The sequence below is a fragment of the Euprymna scolopes genome, chromosome 33 (assembly GCF_053919585.1).
Source record: "Euprymna scolopes isolate OS-2025 chromosome 33, ASM5391958v1, whole genome shotgun sequence".
NCBI lineage: Eukaryota > Metazoa > Mollusca > Cephalopoda > Sepiida > Sepiolidae > Euprymna > Euprymna scolopes.
Window position 1 is genome coordinate 64,928,534 of NC_136514.1, and position 25,268 is coordinate 64,953,801.

At 29.3% G+C, this 25,268-nt stretch overlaps 1 protein-coding gene across 6 annotated transcripts in view; it reads right to left on the reverse strand.

Moving 5' to 3' along the window:
• LOC145258276 (stress-activated protein kinase JNK-like) overlaps positions 1-25,268 on the reverse strand; it is a 432,258-nt gene that overhangs the window by 158,000 nt on the left and 248,990 nt on the right. For all 6 annotated transcript variants that reach the window (XR_013864086.1, XR_013864087.1, XR_013864085.1 and 3 more), the window contains one exon: positions 12,853-12,982. Coding sequence is in view for 3 of the 6 variants with exons in the window: in XM_080116278.1 (XP_079972404.1) it covers positions 12,853-12,982 (130 nt within the window). In the remaining 3 variants the exon portion in view is untranslated. The remainder of the gene's footprint in view (positions 1-12,852; positions 12,983-25,268) is intronic.

The following is a 25,268-nucleotide window of genomic DNA, read 5'->3' on the forward strand; positions in this document are numbered from 1 at the left end:
TGATTTCTCCATTGCCTATGACCTCACTCAGATTGTTCATGAACCCACCAGTGTGCCCGACAATGACGGCCAGTATGCAAACCTACTAGACCTTTTTCTCACAACTTGCCCTGAACTATGTTCAGTTTCTGTTCTGTCTCCTCTTGGATCTTCCGACCACTCTGTTGTATCATTTAAGATAAAAATGAAATGTAATAAGTCCCCAGACGTACCTCTCCATTGTACAGTACATCGATACACTAGCTTCCGTACATTTATATCGGATCTACCTCTGCGTTCCATGTTTAAAAAGGATGTGTCCTCCATAGTATCAGACCTGACGGAATGGTTAATTGTAGGTATAGACTGTTTCATACCCTCGAAAAAGTTCCAGCAAAAACCTAACAGCCAGCCATGGTTCTCTCCAGAATGTGCTGCTGCCATTGCGCACAGAAATCACTTTTTCCACTGCTTCCAACGTAATAGATGTATGGAAACTAAAGCCGCTTTCAGGACTGCCAGTAACCATTGTAAGAAAGTAATAAAGAACGCAAGAGGCTCTATCCCAACTATCATCAATGGACATGAGGTAATCTTGTCAGCATCAGACAAAGCAAAACTCTTTGCTAAGAACTTTGCAGCTAATTCTACCTTTTGCGATCAAGGCCGCCAACCCCCAATATTTCCTCCTGTATCAGAAAACACGCTATGTGATATACGTATATCTGTATGTGATGTTGCCAAGCTAATCAAAAACCTTGATTCCTGTAAAGCAACTGGCCCTGACGGTATTCCAATTATAGTACTCAAAAAACTTCAACCTGAACTAGCGCCCATACTTACAAAACTGTTTAAACGTTGTCTTAAGGAGAATAGTTTCCCATCTCCCTGGAAAATTTCATCAGTATGCCTTGTATTTAAGAATTCAGGTGATCGCTCATCCCCCTCTCAGTACAGGGCAATAAGTCTCCTGTGCGTCATGAGTAAGTTGCTGGAATCTGTGTTAAATTCAGAAGTAATCAACCATCTCAACAAAAATAACCTTCTTAGTGACACTCAATATGGTTTTCGTTCTGCTAGATTTACAGCAGATGTGCTTACAGTTATATCTCATAGGATTAGCAAATCTCTCGACGGAGGCAACCTTTCTAGGGCAATTGCTCTTGACATATCTAAGGCCTTTGATAGGGTATGGCATAAAGGTTTACTTCACAAGATCTCTAGCTATGGTATAGCTGGAAATGTCTTCTCAATTATTAAATCATTTTTTTCTGATAGGTTCATAAGAGTAGTAGTTGAGGGGCAAAAATCAGAAGCTCACAGTATTAATGCTGGTGTCCCTCAGGGGTCCATCCTGGGCCCAACTCTTTTCCTGATCTACATTAATGATCTTCCAAATCACATCCTTACATCATTTGTAGATATTTATGCTGACGACACTACCATTTATGGTAGCACATCTAAGACAGTAAACGACCAAGTTCTCTCCAATTCTCTCTCCTCTGATCTTGAGCACGTAGTACAATGGGGAAAGGAGTGGCTGGTTACTTTTAATGCATCTAAAACCAAGCTTCTCTCTTTACATCATCAACGCTCTGATCCCTATCTGGCATCAATTGAAATGAATGGCTCTCGTCTTCAGGAGGGCTCAAGTTTTGACAAGCTTCTGGGCTTGACCATTACTCCTGATCTTAAATGGAATACGTACATCAAATCTGTTGCCAAGGCCGCTGGAAAAATGGTGGGATCTTTTTATTGATCCGGTAGATATCTCACTGCTGATGCAATTCTCTATCTATATAAGAGCCAGGTACGTCCAAGGATGGAATACTGTTGCCACATCTGCGCAGGAGCTGCTAGAAAGGACTTGTCCTGCCTTGATAGAGTTCAAAATAGACTTTGTAGCCTCGTAGGAGATGTCCTTTTCTCTTCCTTGCAACCTCTATTTCATAGAAGAGATGTTGCGTGTTTGTCTCTGATGTATCGTTATTTTCATGGAAAGTGTTTGACTGAGCTTCAATCTATGGTTCCCCCTTTGCCTAACTTTCACAAGAAACACTCGTCTAGCTGTAAACACTATCAATAATTCCCCCTACTCTTTATCTGTGCCTAAACCTAAACGTAGATTCCATGAACAAAGCTTCTTTCTTAGAACTGCACGCCTGTGGAATTGTTTTCCGTTTTCCTGCTTTCTGGCTGATTACAATATGGTTGTGTTCAAGTCTAACGTAAATAAGTTCTTGATGAGCCGTTCCATATAAGTTATCAAATTTACCGAATTTTCATTACTAATGATTACTATATTGTCCAATTTCTACTGTACACTCTTTAACCCTTATCCTTGAGTGGCCTCTTGGCCTTGATAATGTGGTGATGCCTGTGTAAAAAAAAAAAAAAAAGATATATATATATATATATACATACACATGCCTAACTATATATATATAGTGTGTCAAGGTATGTTGAAAAAAAAAACCACGAAAGTGCTCAATCATAAGGTTTGTGAGAGCTAAAATACAGATTGTTTATTTAAAAACTAGAGATTACGGATTCAGTAGCACTATATAAACTTAAAGAAGATAGTTAACTCATATTATTACTTCTATATCCAAATACAAATTAGAAACATATAAACAAACGAACTCCGTGTAATCAATAATTTTAAGTTATAATTAAATAATATTAAGCTATAATAAAATCATTAATTAAAAGCCCTAGTCACTATGAATAGCCCTCTATAAATATGAAACTTTATCCAAAAGAGGCTGAAATAAAACACTGAATGTTCATAAATCATGATTATCACCATCTGTCCCATTTTTCAGATTGCTCTTGTTTTTGTGAGATGCTGAGGAATTGATACAGATTCTAAGACTAACAATACACACAGACAATAAAACACTTTGAATAATCACAGATTTCACGGGGAATTCTGCTAAAATTGTCATATCTTAAAAACCATACTTTAAACACTTTAAGTCCTCAAAATACACCTGTTTTGTTCAGAAATATACTTTCAAATGAATTAATAAATTATAATATACATTATATATTTTAAGAGTTTTAAGCAAATAAAATGATAAAAACCTGAACATCATAAAACAGCATTTTCGGTGCGGTTTTCTAAAGATGCCCTCCTGATTTGTAAATGCTCGTATCGCACTTGTATTAAGAATTTCCTTATGAAATTTGAAAACTGACTACAAAAGATGTCGTTTTTAATAGTTTGGTGTGTCTGGAATACTTTTGACCACTTGTTTTTTCGTTGTGTGAAAAAAAAAAAAAAAAAAAAAAAAAAAAGGCCTTAAACATGACAAGTATTGAATATTTGAAAAAAATTTTCTTCACGCACCCACTGTTAAAAGTAAAGCAATCTTTTTACTGTTTTTATCCATTAAAAGTATAATTGTATGTTGTTTTCTCTTGTGGTTGTTAGCAATTTAAAATCATGGTACCTGGAAAAAAATCGTTTCAATTTAAGTTTGGGTGAGAGACTATCTTGTAGTATTAGTAGTAGCAGTAGCTGTAAACAACAAACGGTTTTTGTTTTATTTTGGTGTTGATTTTTATTCCAGAACAAATTAAATTTTTTTTATTGTTATTGATTTTTATTCCAGAACAAATTAAAAAAACAAAATTGAAAATATGAATACAAAAAATGTTCTTACATGTTTAGTTAGAGCTTATTGTTATCAGAAGATAATTAGTTTAATAAGAGCTATTCATTTATCAGAATTTAAGCAATCCCAACCAGTCCAGCATTATCAACTTTGTACAACTTGTAATTTCTGGTCAAATTTTAAAAATATTTATATGGTTGAAAAGACAAGAAAAGAAGCTTTCTAAATGTGTAACTTGCATGCACTTTTATCCATTGCATTAGTTTTTAACGGTGAATTAAACAGTATTTTGCTTTGAACAACCGAAAATGTGAAATATGATTTTTTTTGGTTCATGTGTTCGAGTGGTACCCCTCTCCCTTCTATATATTTTTTATTTTTCTCTTTTTTACAATGTTTTCAGTGGATTATTATCGAATGGACACTAATCTATCCAATTAGGAAAAAAAAAAAAAAAAATGCAAAATTGATATTTAAATATTTGTAAAAGGTGCTCAGTTTCTAGTGAAGTTAAGAAATAAAAATGTCTTAAACTGGAAAACTTTCCAGTTTATATAAATACACAAAACGAAATAATGTGTCATTTGGTAGAAAAAAGACATGAAATATAATTGAAAATAAAAATCAAATTCATTCACAATTTTTGAACGATTTGTCAGCTTTAGCAAAAAGATTTCTTTTGATATTTAAATAGGTGGGCAAAAAATACTTGATACTTTTCCAAACATAACGTTTTCTGTTAGAATGGTGTCACTTGTTTTAAATAAACTTTATTTTTGTCTGATTGTTATTATTCTTGTAAAGTTTCACACTCTCATTTACGTAAGTTTACATATTTAAAAGTAATTTTATGTTCAAAATCTAAACCATAACATTTTTAACAACCAATAATTATAAACCAGTAACTATAAATATGGGTGTTAAACACTAAGGTTGCTGGAAAAATGGTGATATTGTTCTACCACTCCAGTATATCTCATTGCTGATGCAATTCTCTATCTATATAAAAGGCAAGTACGCCCAAGGATGGAGTACTTTTGCTATATGCTTATCCTGCCTTGACAAAGTTCAAAATAGACTTTGAAGCTTAGCAGAGGATGTCCTTTTCTCTTCCCTGCAACCTCTTTCCGATAGAAGAGATGTTGTGAGCCTGTCTCTGCTTTATCATTATTTCCATGGCAAGTGCTCTCCTTGCCAAACTTTCACAAAAAACACTTGTCTAACTGAAACCACTGTCAATAATTTTCCCCAATCTATTTGTGCCTAAACCAAAACATAGATTCCATGAACAAAGTTTCTTTCTTAGAACTGCACGCCTGTGGAACTCTCTTCCATTTGCCTGTTTTCCAGCTGATTACAATTTGGTTGTCTTTAAAGCCAACATAAACAAAATCTTGATGAGCCATTCCCCTTAAGTAATCCAATTTACCAAATTTCCACTACTAACGATTACTACGATATTATCCCATTGACTACTGTACATGCAATAACCCTTATCCTCGAGTGGCCCCCGGGCCTTAATAAGTGGTGACCCCTCTGTAAAAAACAAAACAAAACTGCACTCTTAAAAATAAAAAAAATCCCTTAATTCTACCTCTAACCCTAAATATGAGTGGCAAGCCTTTTTCTAAAACCTTCTTTAGCCCTAACAATAATGCTAAGTCTGAGTAGCAAACTCCTCATCAAACAAATTTTTCAGTAAGCTACATATAAGCTGCATGTGAGATGACGCCACAAAAAATAGTGAAGAAACCATAAATGTGAGAAATGTGAAGAGCCAATGTTGTCTTCACATTTTCGCCAAGTTTCAGAAAAATCTAATGGATGGGGCAGAAGTTATTGTGCAAAAAGTGTAATTTTTTGCAATTTGGGGGCATTTGTAACCCCTTTTGAGCTTCTGGGAATGCCGAATCTCAGTGAAAATGGACAAATGGTGCAGTTTCACGCTTTAAGACATGTATATTTAAATTCAGCACCATGGAAAACCACAGACATATCAAGTTTTTGAGTAATATGAAAAAAGAGCTGTAAAAAGGCACGTTTTTTTTTAGCCCTAAAAGTCCCAGAGGGATGCGAACTAGAATTTTGCCAGGGTCATCCATACTGAATTTTTATGAACAATGGCCTCCACATTTTGACCAAGTTTCAGAAAAATCTAATGGATAGATCAAATGCTACGGGGCAAAAAGTGTCATTTTTGGCCACTTTGGGTACTTTTTTTAACTCTTGAGATCCCAGTTTAAATGGATAACAGCGCAGTTTCAGGCCTGAACACATGTATATTTGAGTTGACCACCGTGAAACACCACTATATAGTCAGGCATGTCAAGTTTTTGTTGAGAAATATGAAAAAAGATCCACAAAAAGGGGTGTTTTTAATACTAAAAGTCCCTGGGGATGCAAACCAGAATTTTGCCAGGGTCATTCATACTGGATTTATATTAAAAACAATGGGCTCCACATTTTGGCCAAATTTCAGAAAAATCTAATGGATGGATCAAAAGTTATGGGGAAAAACGTGTCATTTTTGGTCATTTTTTACCTCATTTGAGCCCCTGGGGACGCAACGGAAATTTTTGCAAAAAAAAAAAAAAAAAAAAAAAAAAAAAAATTCTTTTACTGTGCATATTTATTTAATGAAATACAATTTGTGGTAAAATTTCAGGAAAAACTAATGGTCGGTTATCTGGCAATCGTCCGGACACTACTGAAAATATAGGTCCCTCTCCGATAAATCGGGGGACCAAAAAGCAGATCCTTCTTTAAAGGAAAGTGTACATAGTTGGTCAACTTTCCTAAAATGCTAGAATGTTATCAAAATAGTGAATTATTGTACATTAAATTTATGTGAAACTAACCCCCACTCTAAATTCTAAAATTGTTTTTGTTTTGTTTCTATCAAATCTTCAGAATGTTGACACATAATTTCCCTTAGCCCTATAATTAACCTAAGTCAGAGTGGCAACCACATCACACTCCCATAATTGCACAAAGACTCTCTTAAAAACACACATTATCATCTTTAGAGAGATAAAGAATGCACAGGATTTATCACCCATAGAAAAAAAATAGTTAACTGCCCTAAAACACTGGACTGACTCAAAATGAGAACTCATTTTACATTGAATTCTAAAATAATTTTTGTTTATCATTCATTAAAGTTTTTCAAGATGTTTACACGTACTTGCCTACAAGAGTAGAATTACATATTTTGGAGAGGTGGTCAGATGAGGGGCATGGGGGGGGGGGGGGATAACGGAATACTAAAATGCTAAATGTTTACAAATGAAGGCTTTTTTAAAATCCATCATCAAAAACATGCAGTCATGTGTTAGCATTTTAGCATTTACTGATGCGTTTGTTTGGTATTTAATCAATCAAAGGTTCTTGAATCTGATTTGATAAAAGTGAATAAGAAATCTAATTAAAAAAAATATCAACAAAAGATATTTTGAAATGAAGTTTTAGCAATGACAAAACGCCAATTTACTAAACAAAACATCTTCAAGAATTCATTCAGATTAATAAGGTTGCCCATTATTACTTCTGCCAAGGAAGTTATGTTTTTGATTGAGTTTGTCACGTCTTGTGTGTAGCTGAACATTATTACATTTGGAAAAAAAATTGATTATTGTCTAAGAACTGATTTAATTTTGGAATATTAAGATCATAGGAAAAGTGAAAGCCACACTATTGGTGGTAAGGTTGGTTGTGTTCATCCCAGAGACTTACTACTTGGCCCATATTGTAACCAATGAACTTCTGCATTTTATATGATCTTGATCTTTGACCTAGGCAAGTTCAGTTATAGTTGAAATTTTGCTGCATGGATCTGACCAAACAGTAATCACCATGCAAGTTTCAACTTGATCAGATAAATAGTTTTGAATTTTTCAAAGTGTTCATGGTATAACTCGAGATGAAGAAATAAAGTTCATATAAGTAGCAATACCAGACACCATAGCATTCAGCGCTGGGCAAGGCACACAATGCTACTTAATTTGATACTCAAAGTCTTTAAATCACTAATAAATACATTTCTCCTACCTCCATCAAAATAAAACTTATATAACTGGATTCACAATAAAATTTACTTTAAAATGGTATTTTAATATTTTTGTTGCGATTTGTATATTAGAAGAAATTGCTATTTAAATCCAACTATTAACGGTGAAACATACCAGCATAGCATGCCCGATCACTTTTTGCAAATAAGCGGTCAGGGTGTGTTCACATAAATACTCGAGGCTGATGTTGTCTTTGTCGATGATGTTTCTAGTTGTTTTAGCTAATCAGAGAAAAGAATTGTCTTTGCTACGGAATTTGAACACAACATGTACATCTTTCCAGTCAAAAGTTAGAATATCTCAAAGTTGATGCTTTGTAGTACAAAGATAATTAAAGATATAAACTGTGCTCAAACGCTATTTAATAGCGAATATATTACTTTCTTTTATCCTAACATTTGAAAAGATTTGAATAAAAACTTTTTATGCACAAATCGATAGAAGTAGTGATAACCGCATATCAGAATTTTTGTGTGCCGAGACACATGCAAAAAGAAATCTGTAAACAAAACGTTCATCAACTAATTTACGAACATAAAGTATTTATTTTATTTTTGTTATTATTTAGAAAACATAAATTTTTAACTATGGAAAGGAAAAGAATATTTAAAAAGAAAAATTCTTTGAAAAAGAATAACCGACAATGACCACGCTTTTAAATGAGTTAAAACGCACAAACCACTTATCCAGTTAAGTAAAAGAATAACTTTTATTGAGTTTGTTTTACAATCCACAGAGATATGAAAAAGTGGTTAAAAAACAAATACATAGCAAATAATTTCCAAGATTTTATATAAAAAGTGCATTAGCAATGGATGCAAATTTAGAATTTAGACCATTATAATATTTTCTTTTCTGACTACCATAAATTTAGAAATTACATCACAGCATAAATTTATTTATTTCTAAAGTTGATATTGTATTTTTATTTGCAATGATTCCCTTCCATTTATATAGTTTATTGATATGTTTTTAACAAAACCTTCTAAGAGTTTTGATAGTGCTTCTGAAAAGTGTGGATGATTCTACACAAAATCTTTATCACATTAAAAAGGAAATCATCTCAGTGGATTTTGAAAAACTTAGTTGCCCGAATCTCATACGTTGAGATTTGACAGGAGAGTGCATTTTATCATATATGATATACACCACATAAGTCTAATAGTTGGCATATTGCTGGGTGTGGAAGTGGGGATGAGCTCCCACTTTCCTAAGCATACTCAAATTTATAGCTTTGACAATCTAGTCCTACTCCTGGCCTTCTCATGTGGCTTAGTCACTGAGCCTGGCAGATCTATTTACTCACAAAAGGAGGACAGGGTGTCAAATGATTAACTGATGCCTTAAAACCAGTAGCTCCAGGTAGATGGTGTTTAACACTCTATCAAGACTGACCATCTAGGAGAAGGAAAACTGATTTTAAACCACTGCTGTCTCATGGTTCACTCAATATTGGTGAGTCTTCGGGAATCAATGTCAAGAATAAATCTGGAGTTGGAGTTCCTAAGGCAGTTCATTGTTGACTACAACTTCACTTTGGCAACTCCTGTGGCATTGTCAGTGCCCAAGCTGCATGGGCCCCAGCCGTTCTCTTGGATAATATTGGCAACGTGGAGAGGAGGGATCTGCATGGACAACAGCCTGTCCCCTAACATCTTGTCCAGGCATTGTGTCCTAGAGAGGACACTAGTGCCTCCGAAAGGCAGCAGCAAAACACAGGAAGTGACGCAGTTACTGTGGGCCATTGCTCAAATTAGTGAAGAGCAGATGCTTAGGAGCTTATTTTTGTCAGTAGGAGAGAGTATCGGATTCTCATTAGGTAGCTACAACTGTTTAATCCAGACAGCCCCTGGTTAGATGCTACCTCATCATGGGCCTTACTGGTTGTATAAGGCTTAGGATTTGGAAATATCTGACAGGTGGTCTGTAAATCCTGCACCAGGCAATAAACATATAAATTAAAGGCAATCAGAAACTTGCTTTGAAACTCACCTCATGAAATGTGAGAACGATGATAACTGGTCTGACAACTGATGTGCAAGCAGTGGATAATTTTTGCAAGACAGCAATTATCAACAATTAGCTAATGCAATCCACTTTATGGGAATGGGTTTAGAGAAAGACTAAACCTTTATTTGAAATGGCAAAGCGACTGATGAAGACAGGGAACACGGTGTTGGCTTTACTGTGAGGAACACACTACTCAGCATGACTGAGTTTGGCAAAGAAGATACAGAGAGGATCCTATCTCTATACTTAAACAGCACCAATGGTCCAGTCATCTCAGTGTGAATGCTCTGACCCTCTAATCCATCCCAGAAGTGAAAGATGCTTTCTATGAACAGCTGCAGTCCACCTTGAAACAGGTGCTGTCCTCTGATAGCCTGGTGACTCTTGGCTACTTCAACACCTCCTGGCCCACCTGCCTTGGACCTTTGGTATCAGAATCATGAATAAAAATGGTCAACAGCTCCTTGAACTGTGTATTCGTCATAACCTCAGCATAACTCACAGCTTTTTCAAAACCAAACCTCAACATGATGGCATCTCAGCTCAAGGTGCTGGCACCAATTGAGACTCGATCCTCACTTTTGCAGTTGAGGACTGTTTTCTTCACACACTCCTACTAAAGCTCCATTTGCAACACTGACCATGTCTTGGCTTCTAGCAAGATTTTAATGCAACTCAAGAAGGTGCATCAAGCCAGGCCACGACATGTTTAAGATCAATGAACCTTGCTGGGTGGAGTTGCCTACCAAGAGATTGACTGAGGTCCTGGAGACCAGCCTCCTGCAAGGGAATGCTGTGCAGAGATGAAAGCGGATCCACAAAGTGATTCAAACCATCACCTTCTCAATCCTCAGTAGGTAGTATATAAGACTCATGATTGGTTCAATACTTATGCAGTTGAGCTGACTCCTCTGCTGCAAGAAAAGCATTTGGTCCTGTTTAACCACAAGAAACAACAAACAAAATCCATAGACCTTTCATGCAACCCACATCAAAATTCAGCATGTTCAGAAGTTGTGTAAACTCATATTGGACTAGTCTCTGTCAGGACATTCAACAGGTCAGTGACATTATTAACATCAGAGGTGTGTACAATAGCATCAAGTAGACAGTTGACCCGATATACAGTAAGACAACTCCACTGAAGTCAACCAGTAGGGAGTCCATCATTGACAGGAACAAGCAGATAGACAGTTGGAGCACTACTTTACAGCAGGGAGAGTATCATCCTAAATACCACTGAGCCATTTTACATTAAGGAGTTGGATGAGCTACTCTTGATGAACTCACAAAAGCCATTGATAGCCTGCCCAGTGACAAGGTGCTAGACCTGGACAGCATCCCAACAGAAACAGGAAGGGCCCACTTCTTCAGCACCTTCATGAACCAATGCCAATGCTGGGAGGAGAGTGAAGTATCACAAGATATGAGATACTACAACATTGTTACTCTCTGCAAAAATAAAGGCGACCATGGTGACTGCAACAATTACAGTGGAATCTTGCTGTTAAAAATTGTAGGAAAGCACGTGGTCCTGAAACAACTCCAAAAGCTTTCTGACAGAGTGTATTAAGAATCACAGTGCAGTTTCAAGGCTGAACGTTTCATGGTCGACATCATCTTCTCTGCAACAGCTCTACGAGAAATGTAAGGAGTAAAAACAGCTCCTATGCATAGCATTTATCAACCTCACAAAGGCCTTTGATCTTGTAAGCAGAGACAGTCTGTTTAAAGTTCTGTACAGGATCAGGTGCCCAGGGAGGTTCCTGAGCATCATGAAGTCATTTTATGTGGGCATGGAGGGTGTTGCTCAGTTTGATGGAGCAACATCATCGCCTTTGAAGATGAAGAACAGTGTGAAACAAAGCTGCATGTTAGCCCCGACCCTGTTTGGTATCTAATTTGCTGTCACGCTCAACCAGATCTTTGCTGACTCCACAGAGGGGATCTACCTCCACACATGTTTGGTTGATAAACTTTACACCATTGCTAGACTAAGGGCCAAAATCAAGATCCGCAATGTTCGCGGACAATGCTGCACTGACTGCCCACAGGAGTGAGGATCTTTAACATCATGAACTGCTCCTCCAAGGTTTGTGATAGCTTTTGACTCACCATCAGTTTGACAAGATTAACACCACTGACCTCTTCTTTTCAATTACCATCAACAACTACTAACTTAAAGTTGTGAAATTTTTCACATACCTGGGGTCAACTATAACAAACAGTCTTGACATGGGACCAGAATTCGACTGACACATAGGCTGTGCAACCTTCACATTCACCAGACTCACACCCAGATTGTGCGAAAAAAAAAATTAACAATCATACCAAGATGATGATGTATAAGGCTTGCATCCTAAACACACTGCTGTGCAGCAGTGAGTCCTGGACTGTATGCACATCAGGATAAGTACTTCCACCCTTTTCTATTGATTATTATATTGTACTAGTAGTGGCCGCCTGGTATGGCTCAGTTGTAAAATATGTTTAAATATGATATTTTAATTTATGCAGATTTCATATTTATTATTACAGAGCCAATAATCATATTGTACCTAATATATAATAGTGATTTCAAAAGTTTAAAAAAAATGACTTGGGTGTCATCAGCTAGAATCGAAAGCAAAACATAGATCTCCAGCCCCATTTGTTATCGCCTGATGAAAATCCATACGCATACAAAAGCTTTAAAAATAACATTTTTAAAAGATATAAATGTATATTTGTGCATGTGTAGAAATAACAGATTTAGTTAATTTACATCTGCCAAATTTCAATTTTTTTCAATTTTGACCCCTTACCAACTATTTTTACTGGCTAAAAACCAAATCTAATTTGTTCCACAGGTCCAAATCTCCTATATATCAAGTTTCAAGTGTGTAGACCAAAAATTAACAGAAGAGTTTGGTAGTGACTGTTCCTCATTCAGACAGACAAGGTCTATATATATATATATATATATATATATATATATATACACACACACACACACACACACACACACATTTTCTTAGTTTGAATATTCTTGTTTGAGTTTTAGCTGAACAGACATATAGACGAACACCCTTTATTAATATATACATTACTTATCTCAGAAATGCATATATTTTAATACAGTAAAGGAAAACTATGTTTTCCAAAACATAAACTAAACAAGAATGAAAAATACATACATTTTTATGATTTACTAATTTCATCAGGACAAATTCCCGGTATGCCCGTTTTGCATGTGTAACATTTTGGAAGGGCCTACTGAGTTTTTTGATGGCCACACTCGATTGTTTGACATTGTCAATTGCAGCACTGAAAAATAAAATTAAGAATGGAAATGATTAAACAAAAATATCAAACCATCAAATAATTTTAAGTTTATTTCATTTATAAAAGTGTAATTTATCTGCATATCAAAACAATGCATTTATATATATTTTTTTCTCCATGGTAGAGCATTTCATTTTTTTTTTGGTAGTTTTATTACATGGTAGAGCATTTCAGTGCTCTACCATGTAATAAAACTACCAAAAAAAAAAAAAATTCTTTTACTTAAACATTTAAGAATTGATTAATCTGTCAGTTTTCAGTTCAATGTCTACAATAAAATGCTTTGTAAATATGTTATCAAATGATAAAGGATAAAAAAGAAAACTGAATGAACAACTGAAATGAAATTTAAAAAAAAAGATTTAACTTGTCATATATTTCCAAGTATAATGTATTTCTAACACTTAACTTTATTTCAATTCCAAATGAAATTATGATTTTACTTAAGAATTTCATGAGTGTGTAGCGGCAGGTTTAGATGAAAACGAGATATGTTCATGCAATCAGAACATTTAGCGATAAAAGTGGGACACAGAAAGTTAAGCAAACAATTCAACACAAGTTTTTATAGAGATGCTTAGATTCAGATAAAATAAGATGCATCCATTTAATCTATGTTTTAACAACAAAGAAAATTCTGTGGAAGTGATAGACTGGCCAACAAAGCTTGTTTAAAAAAAAATGAAATTGATACTCTTAATCTGTCTATGTAAAGTTAGGTAAATGTATAATATTTATATATTTGTATATATAAGATTCGCTCCTAAATTAATTGACCATTGAGAATTTTGGAACACAGCTATTAGGTGTAAGAGTTCATAATGTTAGCCATATATAGTTTAATTTTATACAAACGGGGGTAAAAAGCCATTGGTATAAATTTAGATACCTCCAATTTGTGAGATTAATTAATTAATTAACAAATATTCTTCAAATGGTGGGGGTGGGGGTTAAAATATTTTATGGGGTATAAAACCAGCATAACCTCCCATTTGAAAATGCAAATATTTCCAATTTGTATTGAACACCAATTAAACAAGATTCCTTAAATTTCAATTTCTACTTAAAACCCCTTAAGCCTAAGCCTTATATTGAAGACATTTTCTAGGATCAAAATCATGTAATTGATAAAGAGTAAAATTACATTATCGACAATAAGGATTACAGAAAGGGAAATAAGGGAGAAACTCTTTAGGTCATAGTATTTCAAAGCTAAATGCTTCTCATCAGAAGAGGAGAAAAAGTCAGCATTATACAAAGATAAGGGTAAAAAAACAACACCAACTCTAAAACATTTAGATTTGAAATGTAAAAAAAAGTTTTTTCAGGAGGGGGACAGGAGAAATAATATGATAGAGACAAAAGAGAAAAGAGCATGAAAGAAGCAATAAAAAATACCCTTAGCTTTTTATAATACCAGCATTTTCTCCTCTTCTGATTTGATAATGTAATAAAATTCCTATTCAATTTTATTCTTTATCTTCCTACCTTACTCTATTATTTACTCTTTTTAATTGGGTAGAGCTTTTTTATCCTGATAGGTTTGTCTTATCATTAAAAATTTATTTTTCAGTTTAGTTTTATTACTATATATATTCATGTGCATATATACATAAGTGTGTGTGTGTGTGTGAATAGATATAGGATATTTTTTTTAGAAGCAACATTGTTTAAATTGACAACTCTACTTTCTTTAATTGCAGTTTTGGCAACTATCAGTTATTTATCAAACCTTTGTTTGGCAATTCATCATGAAGAGACCAACAAGTTTTATGGTGCTCATAATTAATCATCGGAAATATTAGATAAATTGTGAATCGTTTTCACGCTACATTCACTTTAAACAGTAATACATATCCTGTTGTTCAGTGCACATACGACAAGTGATTGCTGCTGTACAGCATAATGATGCTGCAAATGTCATCAATATTGACAATAATTAAACTTGTGCCCTTTGACTTTATTGAACATTTTGCGTAAAGATCTTCATTTGCGTGTTTAAAAGATTCAACTTGTACAGAAGTTCATAATTTAAATACAATTTGGGGCATATGGCCCTGCACCTAACTATGGCATAATCTGGAGATACAATTTTCAAACTCTACGAATTAAATTAGGCTGTATTTTAGTAATTATTTTCTACTCTCAATCTCCCATAATTCACCAGCACAAATATTTTATAGTATTATGATGGTTCAGCTTCAAAAGATCATATTGCTTCCATAATAAACTTTATTCATCGAAATAAGAACCATTAGAATTGACACATTTTTGCCAACGAGAAACAAGTTCATTCATCCCATTAGCATAGAAATCTAGAGTTCTGGAAGCAATGAAGTCATTGAAAGCCGATTCGGCATCATCTTGGATTTTCAAGCATTTTTTGCGCAGGAAGTTGTTGAGATGCTTGGAAAAGTAATAATTGCTGAGTGAGAGGTCCAGTGAATATGGAAAATGAGACAGAGTTTGTAGCCCAATTTGTTCAGCTTCTGCAGGGTCAGTTGAGCAACATGCAGGTGAGTTTTGTCATAAAGGAGAATGGGTCCCTTCATATTGACCAATCTCGGGCACATCTGTTGGAGCTTCTGGTGCATTTCGTCAATTTGTTGGCAATACTAATCGTTTTGTCCGGATTCAAGAAGCTGTGATGGATGAGACTGGTTGCAGAGCACCAAACAGTCACTATAGCCATTTTTAGTGCAATTTCGGCTTTGGGAGCTTCAAGTATCCAACCACTGTGCCAAACGTCACTGGGTGTTGCAGACGATTAACTTCTCATCACGCGTCACAATCCACTCGAGAAATTGGTCGTTTTGTTGTGCAGATGGGGCATAGAAGACACCTCAAAACGACAATGTTTTTGATTATCATTCAATTTAAACGGCACCATTAATCCAACTTTTTTGACTTCCATATTTGCTTTAAATGGTGAACGACTGTTGAGTGGTTGATCTCAAGTTCAACAGTAACTTCTAGCGTGGTTTTGCGAGGATCAGCTCCAATTAAGGCTTTCAAATGTTTGTTATCAACTGCAGTCAGCCGACCGCAACTGTCTTCATCTTCAAGGCTTTGTCACCATTGCACCACATGTTCGTTAATGGTTCCTCAGCCAAACACATCATTGATATCACAAGTTGTCTCAGCAGCTTTTCAACCTAGTTTGAACTGGAAAAAGAAAAGCGTGCAGATTTGAATTTTGTCCACGCTGTCAAAAAGCCTGAAAAAAAATGAATGAAGAGATTAAGAACAATAATGAATAACATGATTCGATAGCGCGAAAAAACATGATTCAGATTGATAGATAAAATGGGTTTATATATATATATATATATATATATATATATATATATATGAATTAATTCAGAAATCATATATAAAACATGGCTATATATATATCAATGAATTAATTCAGAAATCATATAAAAAACATAGCTATATATATATCAATGAATTAAGTCAGAAATTATATATAAAACATGGCTATATATATATCTATGAATTAATTCAGAAATCATATATAAAACATGGCTATATATATATATCAATGAATTAATTCAGAAATTATATATAAAACATGGCTATATATATCAATGAATTAATTCAGAAATCATATATAAAACATGGCTATATATATATCAATGAATTAATTCAGAAATCATATAAAAAACATAGCTATATATATATCAATGAATTAAGTCAGAAATTATATATAAAACATGGCTATATATATCAATGAATTAATTCAGACATCATACATAAAACATGGCTTTATATATCAATGAATTAATTCAGAAATCATATAAAATACATGGCTATATATATCAATGACTTAATTCAGAAATCATATATAAAACATGGCTATATATATCAATGAATTAATTCAGAAATCATATATAAAACATGGCTATATATATCAATGAATTGATTCAGAAATTATATATAAAACCTGGCTATATATCAATGAATTGATTCAGAAATAATATATAAAACATGGCTATATATATCAATGAATTAATTCAGAAATCATATATAAAACATGGCTATATATATCAATGAATTAATTCAGAAATCATATATAAACCATGGCTATATATATCAATGAATTAATTCAGAAAGTATATATAAAACATGGCTATATATATCAATGAATTAATTCAGAAATCATATATAAAACATGGCTATATATATCAATGAATTAATTCAGAAATGATATATAAAACATGGCTATATATATAAATGAATTAATTCAGAAATTATATATAAAACATGGCTATATATATCAATGAATTAATTCAGAAATCATATATAAAACATGGCTATATATATGAATGAATTAATTCAGAAATTATATATAAAACATGGCTATATATATCAATGAATTAATTCAGAAATCATATATAAAACATGGCTATATATATGAATGAATTGATTCGGAAATTATATATAAAACATGGCTATATATATCAATGAATTAATTCAGAAATCATATATAAAACATGGCTATATATATCAATGAATTAATTCAGAAATCATATATAAAACATGGCTAAATATATGAATGAATTAATTCAGAAATTATATATAAAAGATGGCTATATATATATCAATGAATTAATTCAGAAATCATATATAAAACATGGCTATATATATCAATGAATTAACTCAGAAATTATATATAAAACATGGCTATATATATCAATGAATTAATTCAAAAATCATATATAAAACATGGCTATATATATCAATGAATTAATTCAGAAATCATATATAAAACATGGCTATATATATCAATGAATTAATTCAGAAATTATATAAAAAACATGGCTATATATATCAATGAATTAATTCAGAAATCATATATAAAACATGGCTATATATATCAATGAATTAATTCAGAAATTATATATAAAACATGGCTATATATATCAATGAATTAATTCAGAAATCATATATAAAACATGGTTATATATATCAATGAATTAATTCAGAAATCATATATAAAACATGGCTATATATATCAATGAGTTAATTCAGAAATCATATATAAAACATGGCTATATATATCAATGAATTAATTCAGAAATCATATATAAAACATGGCTATATATATCAATGAATTGATTCAGAAATTATATATAAAACATGGCTATATATATCAATGAATTAATTCAGAAATCATATATAAAACATGGCTATAATTATCAATGAATTGATTCAGAAATCATATATAAAACATGGCTATATATATATAAATGAATTAATTCAGAAATCATATATAAAACATGGCTATATATATGAATGAATTAATTCAGAAATTATATATAAAACATGGCTATATATATCAAGGAATTAATTCAGAAATCATATATAAAACATGGCTATATATATCAATGAATTGATTCAGAAATTATATATAAAACATGGCTATATATATCAATGAATTAATTCAGAAATCATATATAAAACATGGCTATATATATCAATGAATTAATTACGAAATCATATATAAAACATGGCTATATATATCAATGAATAAATTCAGAAATTATATATAAAACATGGCTATATATATCAATGAATTAATTCAGAAATCATATAAAACATGGCTATATATATCAATGAATTAATTACGAAATCATATATAAAACATGGCTATATATATCAATGAATAAATTCAGAAATTATATATAAAACATGCATATATATATCAATGAATTAATTCAGAAATCATATAAAACATGGCTATATATATCAATGAATTAATTCAGAAATCATATATAAAACATGGCCATATATATGAATGACTTAATTCAGAAATTATATATAAAACATGGCTATATATATCAATGAATTAATTCAGAAATAATATATAAAACATGGCTATATATATGAATGAATTAATTCAGAAATCATATATAAAACATGGCTATATATATCAATGAATTGATTCAGAAATTATATATAAAACATGGCTATATATATCAATGAATTAATTCAGAAATCATATATAAAACATGCCTATATATATATCAATGAATTAATTCAGTAATCATATATAAAACATGGCTATATATATAAATGAATTGATTCAGAAATTATATATAAAACATGGCTATATATATCGATGAATTAATTCAGAAATCATATATAAAACATGGCTATATATATCAATGAATTGATTAAGAAATCATATATAAAACATGGCTATATATATCAATGAATTAATTACGAAATCATATATAAAACATGGCTATATATATATCAATGAATTAATTCAGTAATCATATATAAAACATGGCTATATATATATATCAATGAATTCAGAAATCATATATAAAACATGGCTAAATATATCAATGAATTAATTCAGAAATCATATATAAAACATGGCTAAATATATCAATGAATTAATTCAGAAATCATATATAAAACATGCATATATATATCAATGAATTAATTCAGAAATCATATATAAAACATGGCTATATATATATATATCAATGAATTAATTCAGAAATCGTATATAAAACATGGCTATATATATCAATGAATTAATTCAGAAATCATATATAAAACATGGCTATATATATATCAATGATTTAATTCAGAAATCATATATAAAACATGGCTAAATATATCAATGAATTAATTCAGAAATCATATATAAAACATGCATATATATATCAATGAATTAATTCAGAAATCATATATAAAACATGGCTATATATATATCAATGAATTAATTCAGAAATCATATATAAAACATGGCTATATATATCAATGAATAAATTCAGAAATCATATATAAAACATGGTTATATATATGAATGAATTAATTCAGAAATCATATATAAAACATAGCTATATATATCAATGAATTAATTCAGAAATCATATATAAAACATGGCTAAATATATCAATGAATTTATTCAGAAATAATATAAAAAACATGGCTATATATATCAATGAATTAATTCAGAAATCATATATAAAACATGGTTATATATATGAATGAATTAATTCAGAAATCATATATAAAACATAGCTATATATATCAATGAATTAATTCAGAAATCATATATAAAACATGGCTATATATATCAATGAATTAATTCAGAAATCATATATAAAACATGGCTATATATATCAATGAATTAATTCAGTAATCATATATAAAACATGGCTATATATATCAATGAATTAATTCAGAAATCATATATAAAATATGGCTATATATATCAATGAATTAATTCAGAAATCATATATAAAACATGGCTTTATATATCAATGAATTAATTCAGAAATCATATATAAAACATGGCTTTATATATCAATGAATTAATTCAGAAATTATATATAAAACATGGCTATATATATCAATGAATTCAGAAATCATATATAAAACATGGCTATATATATCAATGAATTAATTCAGAAATCATATATAAAACATGGCTATATATATCAATGAATTAATTCAGAAATCATATATAAAACATGGCTATATATATCAATGAATTAATTCAGTAATCATATATAAAACATGGCTATATATATATCAATGAATTAATTCAGAAATCATATATAAAACATGGCTAAATATATCAATGAATTAATTCAGAAATCATATATAAGACATGGCTAAATATATCAATGAATTAATTCAGAAATCATATAAAAAACATGGCTATATATATCAATGAATTAATTCAGAAATCATATATAAAACATGGCTATATATATCAATGAATTATTCAGAAATTATATATAAAACATGGCTATATATATCGATGAATTAATTCAGAAATCATATATAAAACATGGCTATATATATCAATGAATTAATTCAGAAATTATATATAAAACATGGCTATATATATATCAATGAATTAATTCAGAAATCATATATAAAACATGGCTATATATATATCAATGAATTGATTCAGAAATTATATATAAAACCTGGCTATATATATCAATGAATTAATTCAGAAATCATATATAAAACATGGCTATATATATCAATGAATTAATTCAGAAATCATATATAAAACATGGTTATATATATCAATGAATTAATTCAGAAATCATATATAAAACATGGCCATATATATCAATGAATTAATTCAGAAATCATATATAAAACATGGCTAAATATATCAATGAATTAATTCAGAAATTATATATAAAACATGGCTATATATATCAATATATTAATGCAGAAATCATATATAAAACATTGCTATATATATATCAATGAATTAATTCAGAAATCATATATAAAACATGGCTATATATATCAATGAATTTATTAAGAAATCATATATAAAACATGCATATATATATCAATGAATTAATTCAGAAATCATATAAAAAACATGGCTATATATATATCAATGAATTAATTCAGAAATCATATACAAAACATGGCTATATATATCAATGAATTAATTACGAAATCATATATAAAACATGGCTATATATATATCAATGAATTAATTACGAAATCATATACAAAACATGGCTATATATATCAATGAATTAATTAAGAAATCATATATAAAACATGGCTATATATATATCAATGAATTAATTCAGTAATCATATATAAAACATGGCTATATATATATATCAATGAATTCAGAAATCATATATAAAACATGGCTAAATATATCAATGAATTAATTCAGAAATCATATATAAAACATGGCTAAATATATCAATGAATTAATTCAGAAATCATATATAAAACATGCATATATATATCAATGAATTAATTCAGAAATCATATATAAAACATGGCTATATATATCAATGAATTAATTCAGAAATCATATATAAAACATGGCTATATATATATCAATGACTTAATTCAGAAATCATATATAAAACATGGCTAAATATATCAATGAATTAATTCAGAAATCATATATAAAACATGCATATATATATCAATGAATTAATTCAGAAATCATATATAAAACATGGCTATATATATATCAATGAATTAATTCAGAAATCATATATAAAACATGGCTATATATATCAATGAATAAATTCAGAAATCATATATAAAACATGGCTATATATATATATCAATGAATTAATTCAGAAATCATATATAAAACATGGCTAAATATATCAATGAATTTATTCAGAAATAATATAAAAAACATGGCTATATATATCAATGAATTAATTCAGAAATCATATATAAAACATGGTTATATATATGAATGAATTAATTCAGAAATCATATATAAAACATAGCTATATATATCAATGAATTAATTCAGAAATCATACATAAAACATGGCTATATATATCAATGAATTAATTCAGAAATCATATATAAAACATGGCTATATATATCAATGAATTAATTCAGTAATCATATATAAAACATGGCTATATATATCAATGAATTAATTCAGAAATCATATATAAAATATGGCTATATATATCAATGAATTAATTCAGAAATCATATATAAAACATGGCTTTATATATCAATGAATTAATTCAGAAATCATATATAAAACATGGCTATATATATCAATGAATTAATTCAGAAATTATATATAAAACATGGCTATATATATCAATGAATTCAGAAATCATATATAAAACATGGCTATATATATCAATGAATTAATTCAGAAATCATATATAAAACATGGCTATATATATCAATGAATTAATTCAGAAATAATATATAAAACATGGCTATATATATCAATGAATTAATTCAGTAATCATATATAAAACATGGCTATATATATATCAATGAATTAATTCAGAAATCATATATAAAACATGGCTAAATATATCAATGAATTAATTCAGAAATCATATATAAGACATGGCTAAATATATCAATGAATTAATTCAGAAATCATATAAAAAACATGGCTATATATATCAATGAATTAATTCAGAAATCATATATAAAACATGGCTATATATATCAAGGAATTAATTCAGAAATCATATATAAAACATGCATATATATATCAATGAATTAATTCAGAAATCATATAAAAAACATGGCTATATATATCAATGAATTAATTCAGAAATCATATATAAAACATGGCTATATATATCAATGAATTAATTCAGAAATCATATATAAAACATGGCTTTATATATCAATGAATTAATTCAGAAATCATATATAAAACATGGCTATATATATATCAATGAATTAATTCAGAAATCATATATAAAACATGGCTATATATATCAATGAATTAATTAAGAAATCATATATAAAACATGGCTATATATATGAATGAATTAATTCAGAAATCATATATAAAACATAGCTATATATATCAATGAATTAATTCAGAAATTATATATAAAACATGGCTATATATATCAATGAATTAATTCAGAAATTATATATAAAACATAGCTATATATATCAATGAATTAATTCAGAAATCATATATAAAACATGGCTATATATATGAATTAATTAATTCAGCAATCATATATAAAACATGGCTATATATATCAATGAATTAATTCAGAAATTATATATAAAACATGGCTATATATATCAATGAATTAATTCAGAAATCATATATAAAACATGGCTATATATCAATGAATTGATTCAGAAATTATATATAAAACATGGCTATATATATCAATGAATTAATTCAGAAATCATATATAAAACATGGCTATATATATCAATGAATTAATTCAGAAATCATATATAAAACATGGCTATATATATCAATGAATTAATTCAGAAAGTATATATAAAACATGGCTATATATATCAATGAATTAATTCAGAAATCATATATAAAACATGGCTATATATATCAATGAATTAATTCAGAAATGATATATAAAACATGGCTATATATATAAATGAATTAATTCAGAAATTATATATAAAACATGGCTATATATATCAATGAATTAATTCAGAAATCATATATAAAACATGGCTATATATATCAATGAATTGGTTCAGAAATTATATATAAAACATGGCTTAATATATATCTATGAATTAATTCAGAAATCATATATAAAACATGGCTATATATATGAATGAATTAATTCAGAAATTATATATAAAACATGGCTATATATATCAATGAATTAATTCAGAAATCATATATAAAACATGGCTATATATATGAATGAATTGATTCGGAAATTATATATAAAACATGGCTATATATATCAATGAATTAATTCAGAAATTATATATAAAAGATGGCTATATATATATCAATGAATTAATTCAGAAATCATATATAAAACATGGCTATATATATCAATGAATTAACTCAGAAATTATATATAAAACATGGCTATATATATATCATTGAATTCAGAAATCATATATAAAACATGGCTATATATATCAATGAATTAATTCAGAAATCATATATAAAACATGGCTATATATATCAATGAATTAATTCAGAAATCATATATAAAACATGGCTTTATATATCAATGAATTAATTCAGAAATCATATATAAAACATGGCTATATATATATCAATGAATTAATTCAGAAATCATATATAAAACATGCATATATATATCAATGAATTAATTAAGAAATCATATATAAAACATGGCTATATATATGAATGAATTAATTCAGAAATCATATATAAAACATAGCTATATATATGAATGAATTAATTCAGCAATCATATATAAAACATGGCTATATATATGAATGAATTAATTCAGAAATTATATATAAAACATGGCTATATATATCAATGAATTAATTCAGAAATCATATATAAAACATGGCTATATATCAATGAATTGATTCAGAAATTATATATAAAACATGGCTATATATATCAATGAATTAATTCAGAAATCATATATAAAACATGGCTATATATATCAATGAATTAATTCAGAAATCATATATAAAACATGGCTATATATATCAATGAATTAATTCAGAAAGTATATATAAAACATGGCTATATATATCAATGAATTAATTCAGAAATCATATATAAAACATAGCTATATATATCAATGAATTAATTCAGAAATGATATATAAAACATGGCTATATATATAAATGAATTAATTCAGAAATTATATATAAAACATGGCTATATATATCAATGAATTAATTCAGAAATCATATATAAAACATGGCTATATATATCAATGAATTGGTTCAGGAATTATATATAATACATGGCTATATATATATCTATGAATTAATTCAGAAATCATATATAAAACATGGCTATATA